The sequence below is a fragment of the Peromyscus maniculatus genome, chromosome 17, assembly GCF_049852395.1.
Source record: "Peromyscus maniculatus bairdii isolate BWxNUB_F1_BW_parent chromosome 17, HU_Pman_BW_mat_3.1, whole genome shotgun sequence".
Classification (NCBI taxonomy): Eukaryota; Metazoa; Chordata; class Mammalia; order Rodentia; family Cricetidae; genus Peromyscus; species Peromyscus maniculatus.
In genome coordinates, this window is record NC_134868.1 from 2,121,101 (window position 1) to 2,147,093 (window position 25,993).

The 25,993-nt window shown below is 59.8% G+C and overlaps 2 protein-coding genes across 4 annotated transcripts; one reads left to right on the forward strand and one right to left on the reverse strand.

Annotated features, from left to right (window-relative positions):
- Window positions 1–5,545: 5,545 nt before the first annotated feature.
- Tmem59l (transmembrane protein 59 like) lies at window positions 5,546–9,955 on the reverse strand. Of its 2 annotated transcripts, none has more exons than XM_076553090.1 (9): window positions 9,495–9,955; window positions 8,737–9,123; window positions 7,740–7,884; window positions 7,563–7,660; window positions 7,273–7,425; window positions 6,744–6,846; window positions 6,404–6,518; window positions 6,205–6,322; window positions 5,546–6,086 (listed from the first exon to the last, which is right to left on the reverse strand). In XM_076553090.1, the coding sequence occupies exons 2-9, from the start codon at window positions 8,887–8,889 to the stop codon at window positions 5,958–5,960; spliced, it is 1,014 nt and encodes a 337-aa protein (XP_076409205.1). In that variant the 5' UTR covers window positions 8,890–9,123; window positions 9,495–9,955; the 3' UTR covers window positions 5,546–5,957. The 2 variants fall into 2 exon arrangements, with proteins under 2 accessions (XP_076409205.1, XP_006989225.1); XM_006989163.4 differs by having other exon boundaries at window positions 8,737–9,071; window positions 9,495–9,827.
- Window positions 9,956–14,307: 4,352 nt separating this feature from the next.
- Crlf1 (cytokine receptor like factor 1) lies at window positions 14,308–25,836 on the forward strand. Of its 2 annotated transcripts, none has more exons than XM_016007506.3 (9): window positions 14,308–14,583; window positions 19,962–20,243; window positions 20,478–20,607; window positions 20,744–20,913; window positions 22,637–22,794; window positions 22,863–23,031; window positions 25,028–25,215; window positions 25,308–25,355; window positions 25,565–25,836. In XM_016007506.3, exons 1-9 carry the CDS (start codon window positions 14,460–14,462, stop codon window positions 25,583–25,585), a joined length of 1,290 nt encoding a protein of 429 aa, XP_015862992.1. In that variant the 5' UTR covers window positions 14,308–14,459; the 3' UTR covers window positions 25,586–25,836. The 2 variants fall into 2 exon arrangements, with proteins under 2 accessions (XP_015862992.1, XP_006989224.1); XM_006989162.4 differs by having other exon boundaries at window positions 14,309–14,583; window positions 25,313–25,355.
- Window positions 25,837–25,993: the final 157 nt, after the last annotated feature.

A 25,993-nucleotide genomic window follows, 5' to 3' on the forward strand; every position in this document is an offset into this window, starting at 1 on the left:
TTGCTGAGGACAGGTAGGGCATGTTGGTTCAGACTGCACACCCTGATGAGAGAGGGTACCAAAGCCCTGAGTTTACAGAACCTTTCTCCAGCACCTTGCCCTGAGCCGTATCCCTTTTCCCGCCTGAACACTCTGACTTCCAATCCTATGCTCCAACTCTCTCAGTACACGGCACACTCAGAACCTCCACCCTCAGGCCCATCACTCTCAATCCCCATCCCTTCTCCTGTGTCTGCCGCATTCCCCAGCTCCCACTGCCCCAAACCCCTGCCACAGAGATGCCTTCCGGCCTGGCCTGTGTCTCCCAGCCTGGCCTGCCCTGCCCGTGTCTCCCAGGCCGGCCTGCCCTGCCCGTGTCTCCCAGGCCGGCCTGCCCTGCCCGTGTCTCCCAGGCCGGCCTGCCCGGCCCGTGTCTCCCAGGCCGTTCTGTCCGGCCCGTGTCTCCCAGGCCGGCCTGCACCTGAAACCTCGGGTCTCACCCTGCTGAGGACCAGACTGACAGCTGTGCATCACTCCTGGCTGGCTTTCCTTTTTATTGTTGTTCTGTCTTCCTTTCTGCTTCTCTCCCTTCCGTGTCCTGTTTCGGGCTCTGTGGAGCACGTAACTGTCTCAGAAAGACTGGATAACAAGACCAGCCTGCGCTGGAAGGATATAGACTGCCAGGACCTCAAGCCTTTCGCTCATTTATTCTTTAGTCTTCTGGTGACCCATTATGAAACCCCAGGCGTAAGCCAGGCAGAGGCCTTTAATCACGGCACCAAGCAGGCGGGGCACAGGCCATCCGTTATTTTGAAGCCAGCCTTGTCAACACAGTGAGTTCCAGGCCAACCAGTCAGCGAGGAAGGACAACTCCTTCGGGTAAAAGCAAACACTACCAACACGGGGTTCACACCTGCCACCCCAGCACTCAGGAGTTCAGGTCAACCTACCTACACAGCCACTCAAGGCCAGCCTGGGCTACCTATGGTTCAAGCAAACGAAACAAAGTGTGATCAAACAGAATGGCACATGGTAGGTGGTCAGACACTGGGTGAACTGACGGCAGCCATTGCTGTGTAAACAATGAACGCGTTCACGTAGCGGCCTCTGCAGTCCCCTGCTCTGGGGATGCACCCTTGTCCACCGAAGAGCAGCTTTGAGAATTTTCCTTCTAGCTGTGCTGTGTGCGAGCTCAGCCCCGCTGGCAAAGAGGCCCATAGCTTGCACACGCTCCACACATGCTGCCCCAGACAATGGTGTCCATATGTGCGCACACTTCACACTCATCCAGATTCGACCCACATGTCAGACACACAGCCACAGCCTAGAGGCAAGCAAGACAGCCTGGGGACAGTGCCTGTGTCACCCACTCCCAGGCAGTAGGCTCTGGATGCCTCAGTGGCTTCAGGGTCACAAGGTAGAGGACCAGCCAGTACAAAGGTCACAGACGGGTGTGAGCCACCACGTGGGGGCTGGGAACGAGCCTGGACCCTCTGCAAGAGCAGCCAGCGCTCTTGACCTCGGAGCACTGAGCCATTGAAGTCTCTGCCCTTCGTTTTCTTCCTTCCTTTTTGTTTTGTTTTACGGAAGCTCTGGGCTGCTTTGGTGGCGCACACCTACCATTCCAGCATTGGAGTCTGAGGCACGAGTTCAACCTCAAGGCCAGCCTGGGTTACTCAGCTTCTCTCCAAGAAAGATAAAAGGGTGAGTGGGACAGGTAGACGGCCCCGCCGCAGGTGATCGTGCCTGCTACCAAGCCCAACAACCCGAGTCTGATCTTTGGGACACACATGGCAGGAAAGGACTCCTGAAAATCGTCCTCTGCCCTCTACACACACTGTGGCATGTGCCCCTACTCCTCAGCATGGATGGATGGGTGGGTGGATGGATGGGTGGGTGGATGGATGGATGGGTGGGTGGATGGATGGGTGGGTGGATGGATGGATGGGTGGGTGGATGGATGGATGGGTGGATGGATGGGTGGGTGGGTGGATGGATGGATGGGTGGGTGGATGGATGGATGGATGGATGGGTGGGTGGGTGGATGGATGGGTGGATGGATGGGTGGATGGATGGATGGATGGGTGGATGGATGGATGGATGGGTGGGTGGGTGGATGGATGGATGGATGGATGGATGGATGGATGGATGGATGGATGGAGGCAAAAGAGTGCACTTTGGGGGGTGGGCCCATCCTGGTCCGCTTTGACATTATCTGGATATTTACACTGACAAACCCACTTCCAAGTGAAGCCACACTCTGAGCTTCCACTGGGAAGGTAATCAAAGACACCACTCCACTCGTTCTAAGAAATTAGCTGGTGGCGGTCATAGTTTTATTTGTGTGTGTGCGCAGGTGTGTGTGCCTGCCACAACGGACATGTGGAAGTCAGCAAGTAGCCGTGGGAGTCAGCTCTCCTTTCTACCACGTGGGCTCCAGGGACCAGTCAGGTTTAGGCTTGGTGACAAGTGCGTTTATCCACTGAGAAATCTTCGCAGGCCCTTAAGTGTTGTTTTTTGTTTTTGTACCAAAAGATATAAATGCCAATGAACTGCCACAAATTGAAAACTTCTCAAAGGCCCGTCAATAGATGGACTGGCAAGCACGTAATCATACAACAGCACCAGACATGATGAAGTTCCAAAACATTGTGGAGGAGTCCAGAATGTTCCGGGGGGGACATGAGGTGGAAGGGCACCGTCTGGTGTCAGGAAGGGCTCAAGGGATAGGAATGCAACGAGGAAAAAAATGAAGAGAGCCCCTCTTCACCCAGCAGACCTCCAGGGACACAGCCAGGCGCACAGGGGTTTGAGGACAGGCTGTGCGTCAATCCATGTGACACTGAAAACAGCCCTCTGCTGATCCGTGGAGGCAGGCCAGGGGAGGGGCTGCCGGGGAGCTGGTGGGAGCTGAATTGCAAAGATCTCCAGGAATCTTCTGGACGACATGGCAAGACTGTTTACAAAAACTCATCTGCTGGGTGGCGGCAAGGACGCAAGTCCCGTCGCGGGGACTGAAGGGGACTGAAGCTCCGTCGCGGGGACTGAAGCTCCGTCACTGAAGCTCCGTCACCCGGACTGAAGCTCCGTCTCGGGGACTGAAGCTCCGTCACTGAAGCTCCATCACCCGGACTGAAGCTCCATCACAGGGACTGAAGCTCCGTCTCGGGGACTGAAGCTCCGTCTCGGGGACTGAAGCTCCGTCACCCGGACTGAAGCTCCGTCACCCGGACTAAAGCTCCATCACCCGGACTGAAGCTCCATCACCCGGACTGAAGCTCCGTCACTGAAGCTCCGTCACTGAAGCTCCGTCACGAGACTGAAGCTCCATCACTGAAGCTCCATCACGGGGACTGAAGCTCCGTCACCCGGACTGAAGCTCCATCACTGAAGCTCCATCACAGGGACTGAAGCTCCGTCTCGGGGACTGAAGCTCCGTCTCGGGGACTGAAGCTCCGTCACTGAAGCTCCGTCACTGAAGCTCCGTCACGAGACTGAAGCTCCATCACTGAAGCTCCATCACGGGGACTGAAGCTCCGTCACCCGGACTGAAGCTCCATCACTGAAGCTCCATCACAGGGACTGAAGCTCCGTCTCGGGGACTGAAGCTCCGTCTCGGGGACTGAAGCTCCGTCACCCGGACTGAAGCTCCATCACCCGGACTGAAGCTCCATCACCTGGACTGAAGCTCCATCACAGGGACTGAAGCTCCGTCACTGAAGCTCCGTCACTGAAGCTCCATCACAGGGACTGAAGCTCCGTCACTGAAGCTCCGTCACTGAAGCTCCGTCACGGGACTGAAGCTCCATCACCCGGACTGAAGCTCCGTCACGGGGACTGAAGCTCCGTCATGGGGACTGAAGCTCCGTCACAGGGACTGAAGCTCCATCACTGAAGCTCCATCACAGGGACTGAAGCTCCATCACTGAAGCTCCATCACAGGGACTGAAGCTCCATCACAGGGACTGAAGCTCCATCACTGAAGCTCCATCACAGGGACTGAAGCTCCATCACAGGGACTGAAGCTCCATCACAGGGACTGAAGCTCCGTCACGGGACTGAAGTGTGAGCAGCCCTGGCCCACGTGCCCAAGCCATCTCAACACTGCAGAAGGGGGAAGCAAGCTCATCTATTTTGTAGTTTTACTTCCTTCATTTTTGTGTGTGCTCGTGGGGAATGTTCATGCGTGTGCACATGTGTGTGCACGTGTGTGTGGAAGGCAGGGATCAGCCTGAGTGTCACTCCTTAGACATCCACTGTTTTGTTTGTTTGTTTTTAAGAAGGGGGCTAACAGCTACTGTTGAGAATTTAAATGCCCTCACATCCGACTAAAACCCTGTCCTTGAGTTCCGGAATATTTGTGAAATATATTATAATGGAAAATATAAATCCATGGCGTGCATACTGGTCAGTGACAAAGGCCACTGCAGATGGTAAGAACCGCACAAAGGCAGCAGGTGCTTTAGCTAGGTCAAGGACAGCCCAAAGACACGCCGCCATCCCTGCTGTATCGAGAGTAGAAGACAAGATATTCTAGAATGTTCCAGAACATTCGAATATTTTGGGAACATTGTAGAAAAGCCCAGAATGTTCCAGTAATTCCAGGTGGACATGATGTAGAAGGTCACAAAAGGTGCCAGAAAAAGCTCAGGGAAAGCGAGGGGGCCGCGGTGGCTTCAGTGGGAAGTGGGCGAGGCGGAGCCGAGAGCGTGTCGACAAAGATGTATGGTGAGCGGCTTCCTCAGTGTGTGGGACACAGCTGCGCTCGACGCCCAGTGTGTCGCATCTGGCAGGGGGACCATTTATTACACCAGTCATCACACAGTGAACAGCAACTGCTTAATTGTCAACATGATAAAAACCCTAGTTGAGACATTTTGACACAGGTTGTGGGCCAGAGCTGGGAGGCTCGGGAGAGTCCTTCAGGCCAAAGAGCTGGCCAGGAGTGCACAGGGAGCAGCCCTTGAGGGGCCAGGAGGCAGCTTTGGTGGGGATCTGACCTCTGCCATGTGTTTTCTCCAGGAGGAGGCCACGAGTCCCCGAGTTTCCCTTACAGTGTCCAGGGTGTCCACGCTGCGGGTCTGCTGTGCCCCAAAGCTCCCTTCTTTCCTAGCCCTGGCTACACAGCTACACCCCCACCTCCCCGCCGGCCGCTCTGTCCCCAGGAAACTAGGATGCTGGTTCCCATGGCAACCCCCTGCTACCCGGACACATGGGTGTTCCTGCAGCTTGCCATGAGCCAGCCAGACACCTATTACCACTTGATCTGCATGCCACACCAGATGACGAAGAACAGAACCTTGGGGACAACTAGGGAAACTGAGGCTTCAAGGATTGCACCAGGGTTGGACGTCAGCCATGTAGTCAAACGGCCTTTTCTCTCCTGACATTCTGGTAGGACCAGTGGCTAGACACCGGCAGGGGAACCGAGTTCTTCATGGGGTGGAGCCCCTGCTCAGGATGCCCCCAGTGAGGGGCCGGGGGCATGGCTGGAGATTCCCCTAGTCTCCCCGCTCAACCCACTCCCCTAGGGCAGGCGCAGACCGAAACAGGCTCAGCCACCCTATCTTTTTTATTCACTTTATTTAAAGATTTACTCCTCCTCATCCCCTCCCAGCAGGGAGTCCCCATCCCTCCCTTTTGTAGGGCTGGGTCACCAGAGATAAAGGGAAAGAGCCTGAGCAGAGGGGAACCCGAGTCCTCAGATCCCAAGTGAGGACACACAGAAAGAAAAAGACCACAGACCAGGTTCATAGCCAGAGCATGTGAGAAAAGCCAAAAAGCCAGCCCCAGAGAAAGCAAGACAGTGGAGCGGAGAGGCCAGTCAGGCCCCTCTGTCTCAAGGGGGCTGGAAGATGTGCGGCAAGCGAGGGAAGCAGGACTGGGGGGTAGACAGAGCCAAGGCTGGTCCCCACCCTGACCTTGAACTTCAGGGTGCAGAGTGAACGAATATGGAGGGGGCCCCTGCAGGCCAAAGATTACAGCGTGGTCAAATCTAGCTTCAACTTGTAGGGCGGAGGGCTGTCCTCATAGGCAGGTGGCGGGGTCGGGTACAAAGGCCAGGCCGACTCCATCAGGAGACCCTTATGCTGCTCTGCAGTCAGAGGCTGTAGGAATCGGGGCGAAAGACCCTCATTTGGCTTACCAGGGCAAGCAGGAGTCCCCGGCCAGCAGCCCTGGACTTCCTGCCCCACCCCAAGACTCTAGCCAGCAGGTGCTACTCACCTGGAACCTGAGGTGCTGGCCCGGTGTGCTGACCAGGGTACAGCAACCCAGCCACAGCATGACCAGGACGGAGAGGAAGAGACAGGAGAACAACACCCACCGTGGCAGCCCGGAACGCCTGTCTCAAGGGCAGGCAGGGCTCAGCGGTCTGCAGCCTCATCCAGCAGCACCCAGCCCAGCCCAGCCCACGGGCACCCACCGGGACATGCAGCTGAAGAAGTCATTCTCTTCTTGGTCCTCAGACTCCACCTTGGCCTTGCTGGGCTTCACTCGGGTCTTAGCTCTCCTCACTTTGTCCAAGGGGCCTAGGGGATCTGGAAGGTGGGGGGCAACTTAGCCCCCCCACCCCCCGCCTCAGCTAAGAGGGCAACCTGGTAAGAAGTGGGAATGAAGGCCAGGACGTGGGCAGGAGGAGATGGAGGGCCGGAGTGGAGGTGCAAGGGATCCTGGGAGATGAACTACAGAACGTGGAGATTGCCCACGAATCCTGGGAGACCGTGGGGCCCAGGATACTGGTCATGGAATTGTTGCAATCTTACCCATGTGCAAGTCCAGGCCCTCCGGGTGGGACCCCCTCCAGGTCACCTCTACTCGCTGAAGACGACTCCCGTGGACGGCCAAGTTCTCTACCACAGGCTGGGTCTGAGCAGGGAATGAGATGTCACAGAAAGACCCAACTGGGTTAGAGTTCCTTGTTTGGGTGTCCAGGTAGCCCTAGGTCTCCTAGGTCTCTGGCAGGAGAACAACGCCCCACAGACTAAAGCCCTCTGATAACCCAGGAATAGGAAGCTACCCAGGCCAAGGACACAATTACAGATGGGCTAAAATGGTCACGGAACACAACCAATGTGAACCCCTATTCAGATAAAACCCCAAATGGAGAGCAGGTAAGATGTCTCAATGAAGAAGGGTGCTGGCTGCCAAGCCCGTGACAGAGTGCTGTCACTGGGTCTACGTGAATGAACCGGTGAGAACAGGGTCCCAGCTGCCACCTTGCCTGAAGCTTCTCACCAGGACTTCACATGCCACGAGGAGACCACTGGGTGGTTCCTCTTTCCCAGCTCTCACCTGGAAGACCACCACCTTCCGGTTGTCTGTCTGAAGGGAGTATGTCCAGGTGGAGGACACGAAGCCCTGGGCGGAACTCATGAGGCCGTTGCACAGGGTGGACAGTAAGCTCAGCAGAGACAGAGGCCCCCGGGGCAGCTCCGGGGCTGTTCTCTGGGAAGGGGAGGCCCAGGGCAGAATATCAACAGACCCATGCTGGGACACTGGGCCCCGGGGAGTTAGACTACCAGTCTAACCGAGACCCCGCCCTCGAGGGGCTAGCTGGGCGCTCTGAGCCCCTCCAGGGTTACCTTCTGCTCCGGCCGGGTCTCGGGTTCGGGGGTCTGGCCCCAGCACCCCTCACTGCAGGCCTGCTGCTCCGCTGCCTTCCCGTAGGCCTCGGTGCAGGCTGTGGCCAAATGATGGAGTCACTGGGGCTGCTTCCGGGTACCGCTGCCACAGCCCCAGGTGCCCGGCCCCGGACTCACCTGCTTCACATTCCATCTCTGTGGCATTGGTCCCTGAGCTCCTGGCCACGAAGCGGCAGATGGAGAAAAGCCGACAGCCACGCTCACAAGCACTGGTGAGGACGGCCTTGTTCTTCAGGGACTCCGGGGGGCCCTCCTGCTCATGCTGGGAAGGGAGACAGGGACTCAGGCAAAGGGCCTCAGGGAAGAAGACTGGGCTCCCCTAAGAGTCCAGGAGACTGAAGTGAAGTTGTGGGGAGGTAGGATCATCATGGGGAGGGCTTTCTAAGCAGACTGGAGAGTGAAGGCCCCGGTAGAAGGAGGAGTGGACCCCAGAAATCCCCGAAGTGGAGGCTGGCAGGGAGGGCTTCTTAGAGAAAGGCAGAGAGCTTGTACTTTTGGGGATGGGTTGGGGCAGAGCTGCCTCAAAGGGGAAGGCAACGAGAGGGATGTGGAGAGGGGAGGCGCCCCGTAATCCTTGCACAGACGGGGGGTGGGGGGGGGAGGGCCGCGACGACGGGGGGGGGGGGAGCCCCAAGGCTTCTTAGGAGCAGGTCTCAGCCTCCCTTTGGCATGTTCCCCTAAACACACACACACACACACACACACACACACACACACACACACACACACACACTGCGTCCATCCCAGGTGTCAATTCAGCCCTCCCTGGAAGGAAGGACATTCTGAGACACCCCTCCCCCCTTCAAGTCACCCCCATTGCAGGCACCCCGCTCTCCCCGTCCTGAAGAGCCCCCCATCCACAATCCTCGCCACTTCTAGGGCTCTCGCCTATCCAAGGGTCCCGCATTCCTTCCCTACTTAAGGAACCCCCATCCCAGGTCTCCTAGCAAGGACCTCCCCCACGCCCGCGGCTCCCCCATCCAGACCCTCCCCCCCCTTCCAGGGACCCTACTCGCCAGCACCAACATCCTAAGGATTCGCATCCCCTCCCCCACCCGAGGGTCCGCCACTCAGGCCCCTCCCCGTTTCCAGGAACCGGGCTCCCGTCTCTTACCTGAACGGGTGGCGAGACAGAGTGGCTCTGGCGACACCGCTGCTGGCACCTCTGCGTGTCCCCGAGCTGCGGGGCAAAGGGGTCGCGCGCGGGCGCTGGGGCGGCCTGCGACGCCAGCAGCAGCAGCAGCAGCGGCAACGCTACCGCAGCCATGGCCGAGCGTGCGCAGCGCGGCCCGAGTGCGGGCGTCGGGATGCGGGACCGGGGTTGACGTCACCGAGCGAGGCAGCCTGGGAAGGGGGGGGGCTGCGGCGAGCGGGGCTGGCAGGTGAATCCCCGGCCCGGCCCGGGACACCTTGATGCTCATGGCTGTGCGCCTCTGCCCGGACTTGGACCTGCCGACCATGGATTCCAAGGAGGGCCTGGTCAGATGCCGTAACACAGCCACTCGGGATGGAGAACAGACAGGATCCTTAATCAAGGAATTAAAAGGCAAAACAAAACAAAACAACAAAAGAAAGAGGAAACAGAGCGAGGAGGAGGAGGAGGAAGGGGAGCAGGAGGGTGGATGGGCTGAAGGCCCAGGAAGATGATGGAGGAGGGGCAACATGAGGTGGTGGAGGACCAGGAGGAGGAGGGGCAGGACAAAGACTCTGGAATGGAGGGAAAGGAGGCTGGAAGGAGGAGGGAGGCCAGGAGGACGACAGGGCTGGAGCCAGAGTGGATCTGGAGCTTCAGAGGGCGCGGGACCCCCCCCCTCCCCAGGACCACCAGCCACAGTCTGCGGCTTCTGGGACACAAGACTCTTGGAGAGATACCTTCCCGGCAGCTGCCTCCTCCAGGGAGTCCTCGGGGACCTTCAAGGCGCAGCACTAGGGTGGCCTCCGTCCACTCCAGCGCAGAAAAAGGCCTGAGTGTCTCCCTGGGACTAGGGGACCCCCACCACCCTAGTGAGCAAGGCCTCTGGGCCGCTCGCTTTTCCAAATTGATGGGAAAACCTGAGGCAAACAGGGATACTGTTCCGTCTGGGGTTCGGAGGTCTCCCCAGCTCTCTCTCTCCAGGAGCCGAGGCGGGGGCTGCTTGGCACAGGAGCCGAGCCCCACTGGCCTGCTTGGCACAGGTGCCAGCGTCCCGGGAGCCCCGTCGCTCCGCCCCAGCAGACAAGGAGGCCGCTAGAAGGGTCGCCGGGTCACAGGGAGCCGCAGGTTCCGGCCGGGAGGAGGGGCTGGCGCGCCCCGGTCCCCGCCGGCCGCTCGCTTTCATCTCGGCGGCCCCGGCCGGCCCCCACGTGGCTTAATCAGGCGCGGCTGTGCCTGGCGGACCTGAACATCTGGATCCCGGCGCGGCCCCTCCCCCGCCCCTCCCCCGCCGGGCCTCCCTCCCATCGGCGCCCCCCTGGCAGTCCCTGCGCACTGGGACCCCAACTGGCTCTCTAAGTCGTACGCCTTGGCGCATGCCCATCATCCCAGCTCGAGGAGAGGCTGAGGCAGGAGGATCGCCGCGAGGTCAAGGCCAGTCTGGGCTACGGAGTGAATTACAAGTCAGCCTGGCCCACAGAGTGAGACCCTGGCTCAATAAACCAAACACAAAGCCTGTTTCCCCAATTTACAGGTGGGAAAGCTGGCATCCGGACGCCCGGGCAGAGCCGGAATTCAAGTTCACACTTGTCATTTGCAGAGTCCCGGGCACTTAACCCTTCCGCAATTACGGTCCTTCCTTCATTTCAAACAAACACTCCTTTCAACAAAGATTTTCTTGCCACGACTATTTTTTCTCCTTGCAAAAGCCCTATAGGGTAGGGCTGCCCCCCTTCCAAATTAGGTCATTGGAACTCGGGAAGGCACGGGGGACGGGCCTCGGTGACAGGATACAGGAGAGGAGAGGCTGCCAAGGTGGAGAGGATGGGGGCTCAAGAGAAGCCGGGCCTGAAAATTTCAACAAGGAAGGCTGAGGCAGGAGGATGGCCAAACATCTGAAGCCAGCTTGGGCTTCACGAGGGGGAGGGGGGCGTCGATAAACGTGCAAAAGAGCATCCGTACTTTTTGCAAAAGGAGAAACTGAGGCATGAGGGGTTGGGTCGCAGTCTGGAGCGCCCCAGGGCTGTTGGTTCCAGCTCCCTCCCCCTTTCCGCTCCTCGAAGCCGCAGGGGGAAGCGGAAGAGGACTTGACCCCGGCCCCCCAGGTGAGCCCGGGCGCCCCTCCCGGCGTTCCCGGGGGAGCTGGTCCAGGTGAGGGGCGGGCGGCCGGCGGGCGGCCGGGGTCGGATTTCAGGAAATCCGCCGACATTCCTCCGGGGCTTAAGAGGGAAAGTTGACTCGCCGCCGCCCCGCGTCTACCCCCCCACTTCCTACCCCCCGGGGCGGCGCGGCCGGGGGCGGGGGGCGCTGTCCGCGTGAATCAGCGTACTCCCGGCGTCCGGGAAGCAGCTACCCGGGTCAGGGCGGGCCGCAGACAAGCGCCCTTTGTCCCTGGCCGCCCTCAGCACGACCCTACTGACCCCCACCCCCAAGCCGACTGCAGCCCGGCAAGGCTGGGTGGCGCCGCTCCTTGCTGACGTGGAGGGAGCTGTGAGAAGAGGGTGCGATTCTCCCCCAAACAGCTGAAAATCCTGGGACGCAGCACGGGTCTCTTGAGGGTGCAGAGAAACAAGGAGCCCAGGCTTGGTGGCCCCAGAGCACACAAGCCCGGGCCGGGACCTCCCACATCCATCTTAGTACTTAAGTGGCGGCACACTATAAAATTGAGGTGTGGCATCTCCACTGTCTAGGCTGAGGCACCAGGGTGGGGAGAGGGCCTGGGGCACCCACAGGCCCCAAACCAGGGAATCAGACCTTCACTACCCATTACCCAGAGGGGTGGCGACCCTGGAGGAATGGCCGGGTCACAGGGAAGGTAGTGGCTCTGTCCTGCGCAGACAGGCTTCGGTTTCCGCTGGTCCTGCCGCTGTACCTCAAGTCTTGAGTGGTTTTCATCTGGTAATCCAAGGCTGGTGGGAGCTGCCTGATTCAAACCTGCTCTACCCCTCTCCAGGGGACCCCTGGGCAAAGAGTTCAGGAGTGACAAAGAGCCCTCCAGCCACCCCTTCTCACATTCCCAGCCACATTCAATGACTTAGGTCAATATTTGTCAGAAGGTACACCAAGAGTACCCTCCTTTCCTGAGCAAAGAGAGGGCTGAACCGGGGAGGAAAGAGTTAATTCCGTGGGAGCACGAGGACGGGAATGAGTGGTGCACCTTATGGTCAATTCCCGTGGCCCCAAGGGCAGAGGTCAAAGACCAGAAGGGGATGTGTGCCAGCTTGGGTCACACAGCAAAATGGGGTGTGTTTGGCCTACTCCTGGGTCCCCTCACTTGCTGGGTCTGTTTCCGGGCTCCTTGGAGGGTCAGGATTCCTTCATGACTTCTTTCTTTTTGTGGGTATTTTTTGAACTTTTCAGGCCCTCACCGGCCCAGCATGGAGTCTAGGGCCCTCAGGTACTGAGGACTTACACAGTTAGGTGCCCGTGGGGCAGGCGCTCTGATGGCCTGTGAGCGAAGACAGTGAAGAGGTCCCGGGGACTCAGAAAAGCCTTTCACGGGGGCAGGCTTCAGAGGTCCTCCCAGCATCACAGCCAAAGGGCTAAGGCCCCTAAGGCAAGGAGCCAGGCATTTGCCCAAACAGCCAGCAGGCTGGACAGGGGGATGGCAGGGCAGAGCTGGCTCTGGCTTCTTTCAAAGCCCCCTCTGCCTGTGGTTAAAACAAAGGAAGGAGCCCTGGAGGAGGACGAAAGGCCCGGACCACGACTGGGGAGGGTCTCCATCTCAGAATGGGGGTGTGTTTTGGAACCAGGGCCAACAGGATTGCTGATGGATTGTCCGCGTGGGAAGAGGGGGAAGCATTCATTCACGAAACTCCCAGGTCGCTGCCTGCAGCACCTGGGTACATGGGGGAAGCTAGCCCTTTCCACCGGGGACTGGGGGAGGAGGAGCATTCAGGAAAAAATGAAATAAAGATCTTTGCTGCAGAAGCCTCCCAGGGGCCGAGGTCCCCACCTCCCTACCTATGGAGTAGAGCAGGCGCTGTGGGGGAGGGGCAGCGACGACCCTGGAAATGTGGCCAAGACCCACCACCTCCACGGGACCCTCTAGGCCACCTGGCCACATTTCTGGGCGAGGACCTGCAGGCCAGTGGGCCACTTCTGCGCTCTTCTATTCTCGCCAGAGTTAAGGTTGGTTGGTTGGTTGGTTTTGGACATTTCTTCCCATGTAAATTTTATAATTGTCCCCAAATTATCCACTGTGTAAAAGAAGAAACTGAGGTACAAGAGGCCTGGTTTGCCACCAGCAAAATGGCAGTGGCTTCTTTGGTTTGTATTTCCCTCCTTTGTCGTTGGAGGCTGTCTGGGGGGCCTTCAAGGGAGAGGCAAGCCTCTAAGGCAGTCGCCACTGGGTGGGAAGAAGAGTGGAGCCCTTCACTTCCGGGGGGCTGTGGCTGGGCGCTGTTACCCAGTCTGGGGGTGAGACCACCCGGGAACTCTATTTCAAGAGCCACCTCACCACAGAGACCTTGCAGGCCAGAGACCTCCTTTCCCTTCGTGGGCATCCGGGTAGGGTGGAGACGAAGAGATCCAGGAGATGAGGTGCCAGGGCTGGGCTGGCCCGGGAGGGTTCCCTAAAACCGCAAACAGTGGCCAACAAAAATAACCCAGAGAAAGAATTAGGCGCTCAATCGGAGATAACTATGCGTCGCTCGAGGCTGCCCGCGTTACCTGAAGTTGGCGGGCGGCGGCTGCTGCAGCGATTACTCACCGCGTGGCGCACCCCACCCGCGGGCCGCTGAGTGGATTTTTCCGTGGGGGGATGTGAAGAAGTCTAGGAAGAACTCCTTCGCACCGATGCCCTCCTGGGAACCAGGAATGCGGGGTTCAGTCCCGTTCCCCGAGGGACACACCTCTCCCAAGTGCCCACACATAGGGGTTCCCTACGCACGCTACCGGACATCCCCAAACCTAGCACACACAGGACAGACGAGGAGTGGGACGGGAGGCTGGCGACTTGGTGCCTTCTGACTTTTAGTTTTCCCTGCGCGGGCAGAGGCTGAGCACCGAGGATGGAAGAGAGAACGGAATGAATACAGGGTGGGGACCGGTGGGACCCGCGCGCCCAGGGCGTGGGATTCAGGGACAACTTTCAAAGCCTGTGCGGAAGAAGAGGGACTGAAAGGGAGGATGGATGGGTTCAGGGGCTGCTGGGTGTGTAGAAGGCACACGAATCCTAGAGGGTATAGGGCCCCCCCCATAAGAGGGGCAGGGCGGGGAAGGCGGGTAGGAAGGATTGGGGTAGACAGGGGGGGGGGGACGACACTGGAAAGGCACCAGGGCTGCGAGCTAGGGACCGATGCGGAGTTAGGGGCACACGGTCCCAGCCTGGAACGGGCGGGGCCGGAGAGGGAGGTCCCATGGGCGGGTGGGGAAGGAGTGGGGGGCTTCACGCAGGAGGATGGGGTGCTCTAGGATGGTGGCGGGGCGGAGGCCGGCCGGGTGGGGCGCGCGGTGCCCGCGGGCGGTGGGAAGGCCGATGCGGGGCCCGCGATTCCCCCCCCCCAGGGGCCGGGCCGGGGGCGGGGCCGGGCGGGGCGAGCGGCGCATTAGCGCCTTGTCAATTTCGGCTGCTCAGACTTGCTCCGGCCTTCGCAGTCCGCGCCCAGCGACCTGCGGACAGCCCCGAACCCTAATCTGCACCCCGCAGAGCCTCCCCTGCCCCATCCCGGCGTTGCAGTCACCGCCCGCTGCGCGCCACCCCCATGCCCGCCGGTCGCCCGGGCCCCGCCGCCCAATCTGCGCGGCGGCCGCCGAGGCCGCTGTCCTCGCTGTGGTCGCCTCTGTTGCTCTGTGTCCTCGGGGTGCCTCGGGGCGGATCGGGAGCCCGTGAGTACCGTGCGCCCTGTTCCCCACCTCCCCTGGGAAGCCAGGATCGGGCGCCCCGGGGGGCAGCCGCGGGGGAGGGAAGAGGGGGCGCGAGCGCCACCTGGACAGCCCGGGAACAAAGGAAGGCGGCCCTCGGGGCGCCCTCACCTGCGGGGCGCACGGTGCCACCACCCAGTGGCCCAAGAATACCCGGTATGTGCCCGAGGCCTTCTTACCTGGGTCGCCTTTGCGAGGCCGTCCGGCCAGGCTCGTTTTGAGGGACATCGTAGTGTCCCGGAACCCTCTTCAGGGTGCTGGGACGCCTCGGGGAGCACACGTCTGCGTCCTGGATCACAGAGCTTAAGGGACGCCTCACGGGCCGGGGGCGCACGCTTGGGTGCTTTGGGTTGGGTGCTGGCACGGAGTGGGGTCCCCTCCCCCATGAAATGATGAACCCCGCGGGGAGGGTGGGGCCGTATCGGGGCCCCCCTGCTCTGACCGCCTGGCGTGCGGCCCAGGGGGGTCCCCCGGGACGTGCCTCTCCGCGGGGCCGACGCCGCCCCCTCCCCCCTGCAGCGGACCCCACGCTTTGGGATCCTCGAAGTCCCCTCCACCGGTGGGGCTCACAACCAGCCTCATTCAGGCTGCGCTGGGTTGAAAGCCTCCAGCAACTGAAATCTCGATGAGAAGGAGCGAGAGCCAGCGTGTCGGGGCACCGCGGGCCCAGACTTCATTGTGTAAGGGGCACCCAATGGGGCTCAGCTGCCGAGAGAACCCCACTGCCCGTGGAGGAACTCCTGGCCTTGGGCCCCATCACCCAACGCTTACCCTATTCCCCCCTCCCCGCCAGGATACGGTCTCCACATCCAGACCCTCTCTGGGACACACCCAAAGACACACAAAGAGTCCCACTGGCTTGTGTCCCGTCACCCTGCCCTCCGACGCGCGCTGCAGCCCAGATGCGTATTCGCACACCATCGCGGCGCTCGCATTCCATCCTCGACACACACACACACACACACACACACACACACACACGCACGCACGCACGCACTCGTGGTCCCACATTCATTCCACAGGGGAGGCAACTCTGGGGCATGCGTTTGGCCGAGCGCGCTGGACGACTTTCTACTCTGTGTACCCCATCTGAGGACACAGGCCACCCCGCTGGGGCGCCCCGCTGCGCTGCTGCTCCGGGGCTGGTAGCCTGGGATGTTTGGCTGTGGACATCGCCCCCCCCCCATAACGGATCCACACTGTAGCTTGCCCAAGGCTTCTGGGCAGGTGATGGGGTGACAACCCGGGACCTTCCTAGGGAGCTGGTGTCCCTGCCAGGTCGTGGGTAGTCTTTGAATGCCACCAATAGCACTAAGCTTTGTTTCTGGGCGGGCTGCAGAGCAACAGGCGAAGGTGGCGGGGTGGGGGTGGGGGTGGCGCGCGTGTTTTTTCCTTTAAGGGGGAGAGAAATTAAATAAGAACTTCTCACACCTCTGCAATCTGTTTGTACTTACGGTGTGCCTTAACACCTGACCGGCCGGCCGGTGGGTCGTAAAAGTGTGTGCAGGTACCAGCGGGACAGGACATGGAGACCCCTGGGGGCCGGCTGGGATGGAGGCCACCTTCCCGCTGGCCTTTCAGGGAATCTCACACTTTTCCCTTTTAAAACACATGGTGTTCTTTTTAATAACGGCAGCAACCCCGTCCGCATTGGGAAAGGGGAAAGACGCTTGCTTAGGCCCCAGCTTTGTGAGGGAAACGAGGGGAAGAGGGGAGGAAGGAGGGTGTCTCCCTCTCCAGGGTTAGGGGGCTGCAGCCGGCCGCGCCTCTGCCAAGCTTGGCATGTGTGCGCCCCAGTCCCCAGTGGCCTTGGCCCATTGTTCGTGGAAGCCAAGGAGCAGGCTGGGGTCCTCTTGCCCTAGTGCTCCAGGGTGCCAGGCCCATGCTTCACCCCTGTGCTCAGACTGGAGACGTCTTCCCTGTTTTATGGAGGATCTGGGGAGGGGATGCCAGGTGTCCCGAGCACTGCTGGGGGGCTGCACCCAGTTGTCCTGAGGACAAACTTGGGCTGTCCTGTCCAGGCTGGCTTGGCCTTGCTCTTCGTCCCCGTCCCCCCCCCCCCCCGCCCCGGCCCGCCCCGGCCCCGAAGGGCAGCTGCAGCTGCCGGTTAATCCAGGCCAGCGGGTGTGGTAAAAGGGCAGTACCCCCGCCAGGACCCCCCAGAGAGTCCCCTTCCTGGCCAGACAAAGGCCAGGGAGGAACAGAGGGGTGTGAGCATCGCCCCGGAGTGCAGACCGTGGGGTCCCGGGTCGGGGCAGTGCCTCCCACCCTGCAGAGGGGGGCGCCCGGGCAGGAAGCAGTGGGTGGGCCAGGGTAGAGACGCTGGCACGTCCCAGTTCGTGCCGAAGGAATTCTGAATTAGCGGGCGGCTGGCTGCCTGGGACCTCCGGGGCGGCCCCCTGGCCCCCGCCTCCTCCGCTCTGGCCTGCTCCGTCGGCTCCTTCGCACGGACGCCGAGACCTCCGCCGAGCCCTGGGCCAAGCCCCAAACGCAACTGTGATCACAGCAAGACCCGCCTCCTCCCAAGGCCAAGTTTGCCCGGAGAAATCCTGCACAGCCGGGCCGTGTCACCCATGTGGGGCATGAGGGACCGTCCAGGGCTTAGCCTGGGGGTGGTGGGGGTAGTGATGGTGGTCAGTGCAGCCCCTCTTCTCCCAGCCACTCGGGGAACCCTTTTTAAAAACCCAAGTCTCCTCCCCTCTGGCCCCCCCACCCAACCCGGCAGTCAATTTTCCTCCCTAAGAGCTGAGAGCCCTGCGGCCTCTGCTAACCCCTGCCCTCACTTCGGCCACAGGGCCTTTGCACACGCAGGCCTCCTTGCCAACTGTGGCTGCTGACTCACCTGCCTTTGCCTCTTGCTTACTTCACTCGGGTCCCAGGGCCTCAAGCACACAAGGCTACAGTCCCAACTGTATTTTTTCTTCTCTTCCTCCTTCCTCCCCTCTCTTCTATTTCTGTGACTTTATTATTTTTTTTGGGGGGGGGTCTTTCAAGACAGGGTTTCTCTGTGTAACCCTGGCTGTCTCAGAACTCGCTCTGTAGACCAGGCTGGCCTTGAACTCAGAGATCCGCCTGCCTCTCCAGTGTTGGGATTAAAGGTGTGCACCACCACATCCAGCAAGGAAAAGCATTTTGTTGTATCTTCATTCCCATGGTGACCTCCGTACCTGGCACACTGTAGGCTCTGAATGAGTGAATGAGTGAATGAGTCTTCCTACCCTGGGTGAAGAAAGTCGCAGAGAAGTGAATGGAGTTGGGATTCCAGACAAGCTGGGAACGTCTGAGGCCCGGGACCGCCTGGCTTACCAGCCTTAGGGGGCTCCCTGTGAAACTCCCTCACACCTCCAGCCATCCTGTGTGGCTGATATCGGGATGGCCACTGGCCAGGAAGGGAAACTGAGTCAGAAGGGCTTGGAATATGTTCCCCTTCCCATCCCTGAGGCTTTGGTGTCCCCCTGAAGTCCCAGCCTGTGAGTAGGACAGCTATGGAGGGCAGGCAGGCGGAGAGACTGGTGGTCCCAGGGTTGGTCACGACATGGTTGAGGTCACTTCCTTAGTGGCACCACAGTGGCCCTGGGGCGTCAGTCCTCTCTCTACCCCGTGGATGGGGAAGAGGGAAATGGAGTCAGAGGGTACGTGGGAGTGGGGTTGGGCCAGCTCTGGTGACAGCGAGAGTGAGACCCGAGTCAGGTACAGAGACACGGGCCCGGCTAGGGCTTCCCTGTCTAGATGCGCCCACGTTCTCGTGGCACATATGTGAGAGTTAGGGTGTCAGAGAAAGGAGGAGGAGGAGGAGGAGGAAGCTGGAAAGCCAGGCCAAGTCTGGGTGTTCATGTGTGATCCCAGAACTCTGGAGACTGAGGCAGGGGGATGAGGAGGGTGGCAAGTTTCCAGACAGCCTACTGTGCCTAGTGAGACCTTGTCTCCAAAAGAAAGGAGAAAAAAGTCTTACGGGCTGGTGAGATGGCTCTCAGGGTAAAGGCGTTTGCCTCCTGACGTGAGTTCCATCAGTGGGACCGTGGTGGGAGGGGAGGACCAACCCCAGCCAGCTGACTTCCACAATGCGTTATGGTACACACAGGGAGTTGCAATAAAGTAACAGAAAAGACTTACTTAGATCTGAGTAGGCATTTATGACTAACTTTTTAAAAATTTATTTATTTTTTGTCTTTTCATGTGGCATGGAGGTGGTGGTGGTGGTGGTGGTGGTGGTGGTGGTGGTTCTTCTTCTTCTTCTTCTTCTTCTTCTTCTTCTTCTTCTTCTTCTTCTTCTTCTTCTTCTTCTTCTTCTTCTTCTTCTTCTTCTTCTTCTTCTTCTTCTTCGTCTTTCAAGACAGAGTCTCTCTGTGTAGCCTTGGCTATCCTGGAACTCACTCTGTAGATCAGGCTAGCCTCAAACTCAGAGATCTGTCTGCCACCTCCCAAGTGCTGGGATTAAAGGCGTGCGCCACCACTGCCTTACAAAAGTGCACACCTTTAACCCCAGCACTCGGAGGCAGAGGCAGACAGATGGCCTGTGAGTTCAAGTCCAGTCTGCTCTACATAGTGAGTTCCAGTTTCAGGCCAGCCAAGGATACATACTGAGACCTAGTTCTCCTTACCTTCCCTGCAAAAAATCCCAAAATGTATTTTGTGCTTGTGTGTATACATGTACATCACAGCATGTAAAAGCCAGAGGACAACTTGTGGGAGTCGGTTCCCTTTCCTCTACAATATAAGTCCTAGACTCGGGTCCTCAGGCTTAGCAGCAATCACCTCCACCCACTCAGCCATTCCACTGGCCACTGATTAATTCTTGGTTGTTTTTTTTTTGGTTTTGTTTTGTTTTGTTTTGTTTTTCGAGACAGGGTTTTTCTGTGTCGCTTTGGCACCTTTCCTGGAACTCGCTCTGTAGCCCAGGCTGGCCTGAAACTCACAGAGATCTGCCTGCCTCTGCCTCCCAAGTGCTGGGATTAAAGGCGTGCGCCACCACCACCTGGTTCTTGGTGGATTCTTGAGATAGGGTGTCCTGTAGCCCTAGTGGGCACAAACTCACTGTGCACCCAAAGTTATCTTGAACTTCTGACTCCCCTGCCTCCACCTCCAAGAGCTGCAGTGATGGACAATTGGTGACTCTCCTGGCTGGGACTGGGTAGGTGCTGGGCTGTGGCATCTCAGCTGGCTTTGGCCTTGACTCCATTGCCTTGGCTGCAATGGGTACTTAAGCCTCATTGGTTCTGTTTATCTGTAAAATGGGTGGCAGTTAGCACCTCCTCAAGACTTCCCGATCCCTGGATGTCCTAGAGGCTTAGGGGTTGTGGGGTTCCATCCCATGCCTGACAAGCCTCTCTCTTTGACCCTAGACACAGCTGTGATCAGCCCCCAGGACCCCACGCTTCTCATAGGCTCCTCTCTGCAAGCTACCTGCTCCATACACGGAGACACGCCCGGGACCACGGCCGAGGGCCTCTACTGGACCCTCAATGGGCGCCGCCTGCCCTCAGAGTTATCCCACTTACTCAACACCTCCACCCTGGCCCTGGCCCTGGCCAACCTCAACGGATCCAGGCAGCAGTCGGGGGACAACCTGGTGTGTCATGCCCGGGATGGCAGCATTCTGGCTGGCTCCTGCCTCTACGTTGGCCGTAAGTGGGGCCCCAGGACACCCAGGGCCAGGTCTCTGGGAGAAATGGCGAGTTTGGAGAGGAGAGTATGGGCCCTGTTTCGGGGCGGAGCCACAGGCAGGCTGGGTTGGAAGTGAGCCTGCATGCTGGCATGGTCACACCCTGGACAGGCACTGAGCTCTGGGGACAGCCGTGACGCCACTCTTCCGTGTGTACCCAGCTGCTTCTGAAAAGCTGTCACCTTGCCCCTCACAGTTCCCCCTGAGAAGCCTTTCAACATCAGCTGCTGGTCCCGGAACATGAAGGACCTCACTTGCCGCTGGACCCCGGGTGCACATGGGGAGACATTCTTACACACCAACTACTCCCTCAAGTACAAGCTGAGGTTGGTGCCCAGCCCAGTCTTGCTGTGTGACTTCAGGCAGATACTTGCCCTCTCTGGTCAAATGTGTTCCTGTGGAAGCCCTGAGGCTGCAGAAACTAGGTGTAAGGACTAAAAGGGGACTCTCCTGCCTCCACAGGTGGTATGGTCAGGACAATACATGTGAGGAGTACCACACTGTGGGCCCTCACTCCTGCCACATTCCCAAAGACCTGGCCCTCTTCACTCCCTATGAGATCTGGGTGGAAGCCGCCAACCGTCTGGGCTCAGCTCGGTCTGATGTGCTCACCTTGGACGTCCTGGACGTGGGTGAGCCCCCATTGTCCACCCGGTCTTCTGCCCCAGACCCAAGAAGGGCCTTCCCCTGGAGCTTGTTGATTCTTCTAGGGATCTGACCCCAGCCATGGTAGTTGCAAGGCGGCGGCGGGTGTCCACACCTTCCCCCCAAGACAGTCAGGATCCCCCCACTCTTCAGAAAACACCTGGCCTTATTACTCCCCCCCTCAGCAGCCCAGGTGTTCAGGAGGGGGTCCTGGGGGATCCAGGAGAGGGCGCCCAGGTCGGGAGGCGCCCCAGGAAGCCGAGGCCTGGAGCTGGGGGGTGAGGGTGGGAGGCAGGAAGTGGATGATCCCTGAGCAGAATTGGGCCTAATCTAATTAGGGTGTTCCCAGCCCAGAGCAGCCTGGGCCACTTAACCCTTTCAGAGCCTCGCCGAGGACTCCGGGAGAGATCAGCTTGTACTCTCTCCACGGTCCCGCAGAAGGTCCTGGGTGCTCCTGGCTTGTTCCCACACCCCAGTCCCCTTGTCTCTTCTTGGCATCCTGATGTGCCATCTGACCCTCAGCTGTGCCCCGTGGCTGGCAGAGCTGCTCTTGGCAATGTGCAGGGCAACAGAAGTGGACGTGAGGTGGGGTACCTATGGATGGAGCCAGACAGCAGCCTAGGGTGGCTGAAATATGGTAACACTTGTCATCCTGGTGCTCAGGAGGCCCAGGCAGGAAGATCACAATTGCCGAGGTCAGCCTGGGCTACATAGTGAGACCCTGGCTCAAAACATAGACAATAGCTTTAGCCGTCAGCCAGTGACTTGATACTTGGAGTGGGACTCAGGGCCTCCCAGGTGCAGGGTGATGCTCACAGGTGCTGGGTGATACAGGTGCAGGGTGATGCTCACAGGTGCAGGGTGATGCTCACAGGTGCAGGGCGATGCTCACAGGTGCAGGGTGATACAGGTGCAGGGTGATGCTCACAGGTGCAGGGCGATGCTCACAGGTGCTAGGTGATACAGGTGCAGGGTGATGCTCACAGGTGCAGGGTGATGCTCACAGGTGCAGGGTGATGCTCACAGGTGCTGGGTGATACAGGTGCTGGGTGATGCTCACAGGTGCAGGGTGATGCTCACAGGTGCAGGGTGATGCTCACAGGTGCTGGGTGATGCTCACAGGTGCAGGGTGATGCTCACAGGTGCAGGGTGATGCTCACAGGTGCAGGGTGATGCTCACAGGTGCAGGGTGATGCTCACAGGTGCAGGGCGATGCACACTCCTGTTTAGTGAGACCTCTGCTGGACAGGTTGCTGCTCTGTGCCCCTGAGGATAGGATTGTGTGTCTTCCATCAGAGATGGCAACGGTGTTATCAGCTCACTTGAACTGCTGCTGACTGTTTCTGGAATATTAAGTGACAGTGGTCTACCAGGCCTGGGTGAACAGACCGCAGGTGGGGGGGGGCCGGGGCGGGGGGCGGTCTGGCAAATGCAGGCAGGCGTCCCAGGAGCCACTGCAGCCTGGATCACACCACTGGGAGGATCTGTCTCCAGACAGTTCTCACCAAGCCTTGTCCTCAGGGCTGGGCGTGGTGGCCCACGCCTTTAGTCCCAGTATTTGGGGGAGGCATAGGCAGAAGGATCTCTGTGAGTTCAAGGCCAGCCTGATCCGCATAGCCAGCTCCAGGCCAGCCAGGACTACACAGTGAGGCCTTTTCTCAAAAACAACAAAAGAGACCTCTCCAGTGACCAGGCCTGCTCCACCCTCAGTGACCACGGACCCCCCACCCGACGTGCACGTGAGCCGTGTTGGGGGCCTGGAGGACCAGCTGAGCGTCCGCTGGGTCTCACCACCTGCTCTCAAGGACTTCCTCTTCCAAGCCAAGTACCAGATCCGCTACCGAGTGGAGGACAGCGTGGACTGGAAGGTGCCCGTCCCGCCCCGGACCCGCCCCTGACCCCGCCCCCCGCATCTGACCCCTCCCTCACCGTGCAGGTGGTGGATGACGTCAGCAACCAGACCTCCTGCCGCCTAGCGGGCCTGAAGCCCGGCACTGTGTATTTTGTCCAAGTGCGTTGTAACCCATTCGGGATCTACGGATCGAAAAAGGCGGGAATCTGGAGCGAGTGGAGTCACCCCACCGCTGCCTCCACCCCTCGAAGTGGTGAGCACCTCTCCGGGGCCGGCTGGCCCCACGGGAACCCCATTCCAGCCTCTCTCTCTCTCTCTTTTTTCTTTTTGAGACAGGATCTCAGGTAGCCCAGGTGGCCTTGAACTCACTATGTAGCCAAGGATGACCTCGAACGCCTGATTCTCCTGTCTCTGCTTCCAGACAGGGTGCTGGGCTGACAGGCAACCGCCACCACAGTCTTGAGGCTAGCCATGCCACAGCCATGCCACACTTGTGGCTCCGGACTCTATTTAGCCTGTCGTTTGGATTGGCGAGGGGTGGGAAGCAACAATGTGACCTATTGTAAGAAAACTGAGAACAGGCTGTTTTCACCCAGATCTCCCAGAGTCGCCAGAAGAGTGAGCTTTATATAAACGAGAACGTCACAGACAGTTAGTGCATGGTGCCCGGCGGAGGGTCCCACACCGAGACCCCTGCCTTGTGTCTTCCACGTGGGCTCTGCTGCTAGCCACCCCCCCACCATGATGTAAGGTAGCCTTGGCTGCCTGAACATTTGGGATCTCCTCGCCTCAGCTTCCTGAGTGCTCAGAAACCAGGCAGGAGCCCCCACTTTTGAGTCCCTTTCTCAAGATGGGAGGGCTTGAGGCTCCTTCTGAGCCGTGGACATGCATTCCCTCCTATGAAACACATTGCCTGGAATGCCTGACCTCAGTTTCCCTATCTGTCCAAGGCTCGTGCCCCCCTTTAGTATTTGCAGGCAGTTGAGGAGGCCCCCATTCCCTAGCCCCCTCCACCGGTCCCCCAAGAGGGAAAGGATGCTTTTTCTCTCATGAGGACACGGAAACTGAACTCACACAGACACATACACTGTTTGGTGATGATGAGATAATGGGGAAACTGAGTCCCGGAGGGAGTCCTAGAGGAAGAGAGGGTCAGAACCAGCTCTTGCAAGCTCTCCAGCCCCCATCCGGGCCCCTCCAGGTTCTGGGCTGGGCGGGAGGGAACGCAGTCGGGAGGGGCCGGAGCCTTGGAGCTTTGGCCCTCGCTCGTGCCCAGCACCTGCGATTCTTGCACGGGAGCCAGGAGGCGGCTGCGTCCGCCCGGGAGACTGGGGAGGCCGGGGGTAGGGTGCGGGGGAGGCAAGCAGGGGCTGTGGGGGCCGAGGCCGTGCCAGGGCCTGTCAGCGAGTCCCCAGCTTTATTTATGACGTGAAGCCGATGTCCTTATCCGCTGGCCTGCTGGGGGATGGCTGCGCCTGGGGGTTGGACCCGGGGCCGGCCTCCACCTGGCCCTCCCAGCCCACTCCGCGTCACACCCGATCGGTTTCTCAGGCTTATCTTGGGGACCTGCCCCGTGAGCTGTGCTTGCTGCCTCCCTCGGTGTCTGTCACCCGCTTTCCCAGAGCCTTTGCTTTTTTTACACTTTCGTGTAATTAAACAACTCCTGAGATGACTTGTTTTGGTCTGGCGTGTGTGCTTGGTGAGCCTGCGCGCCACAGCACACATGTGGGGGTCAGATGAGCACTTCTGTGAGCAGGCTTCTCCCACCGCGTGGGGCCAGGCTGGTGGCAAGCGCGGTCCCGGCCGACTGAGCCATCTAGCCAGCGCCCCCGCCCTGTCTCCCTCTCTGGCTCCCCCTCTCCCTGGAAAGTCGCAGGTAACCCAGGCTGGCTTTGACCTCGCAGCGGTCCTGCCTCAGACTGCCAGTGCTGGGTGACAAGCTTGTGCCACCGCGCTGGGGGAGGGACCGGGGGCGCGGCCCGGGCTCTGCCTTCCCGCTCTGTCTGGTCCCACCTCGTTCCCATTGCTTCCTTCCTTTCCGACCGAATGCCCGGGTTTGCCCCCCACTAACTTGGCCCTCCTTGCCCGTCTCCATCGCCATCCCGCTGGGTGATGCCCGCCCGGGTCCACACCTGACACCCTCTCCAGCCTCCCCGCCGCCGCCGCAGGGCTGGGGTGGGAGGCCGCGGCTCCGCCCGCGTGCGCCCCCTGCCGGCCGCGCCCCGACACTGCTGCTCCACTCTCTTTAGAGCGCCCGGGCCCGGGCGGCGGGGTGTGCGAGCCGCGGGGCGGCGAGCCCAGCTCGGGCCCGGTGCGGCGCGAGCTCAAGCAGTTCCTCGGCTGGCTCAAGAAGCACGCGTACTGCTCGAACCTCAGCTTCCGCCTGTACGACCAGTGGCGTGCTTGGATGCAGAAGTCACACAAGACTCGAAACCAGGTAGGAACGTGGGGGAGGTTCGCGCGGGGGTGCGGGGGTGGAGGAGGGGCACCGGGGTGCAGCCTCCACGACACTGCGCTCTTCTTTCCAAGCACAGGACGAGGGCATCCTGCCCTCGGGCAGACGGGGCACGGCGAGAGGTAAGAGGGTCCTGGTGCGCGTGGCCTGGGGCAGTCTGCAAGACCCCTTCCCGCCCTCAGGGTGCCCGAATGGCAGCTCTCCTCTCATCACTTACTTAGCATGTATGAGCACCTACTGCATACCAGCCTCGGGCCAAGCACTCTGCTGCATGATCAACCAAGGTGAGGAGAGGGACACAGGCTTAGTGTGGTCTCTTTTCTGCTCTCAGGCCCTGCCGGATAAACTCTAAGAACAAGCCATCCTCCTGCCTCTTGCAGACCCGGAGGCTCGCCCCTGCTCCTCTGGACTCGCTTCGGGGGAACCGGAGAAGCATCACCAGGGGCTGGGGCGAGCAGAGTGAGCTCCCACTGCCACAGATCTGGTCCGCACGAGGGTCAACCTTGGGTGTACCCCAGTGTGGACACGGCTGGAGTAATGACTTTGGTGACCCAGGGTCCTCCAAGAGTCTCCTTAAATAAAAGGGTTGTTCGGGTCCTCTGATGGCGTGTTGGAGGCCTGTGTGGTCTGGGGGATCGGAACATCCTCCACCCCAAAAACCAGTCCTGTGTTCCAGGACACTAGACTACCTGTCCTCAGCTCCTCAGGGGGAAGCAAGTCTTCCACCTGCGGACTGTTCCCCGGGGGACGCCCCCCAGTC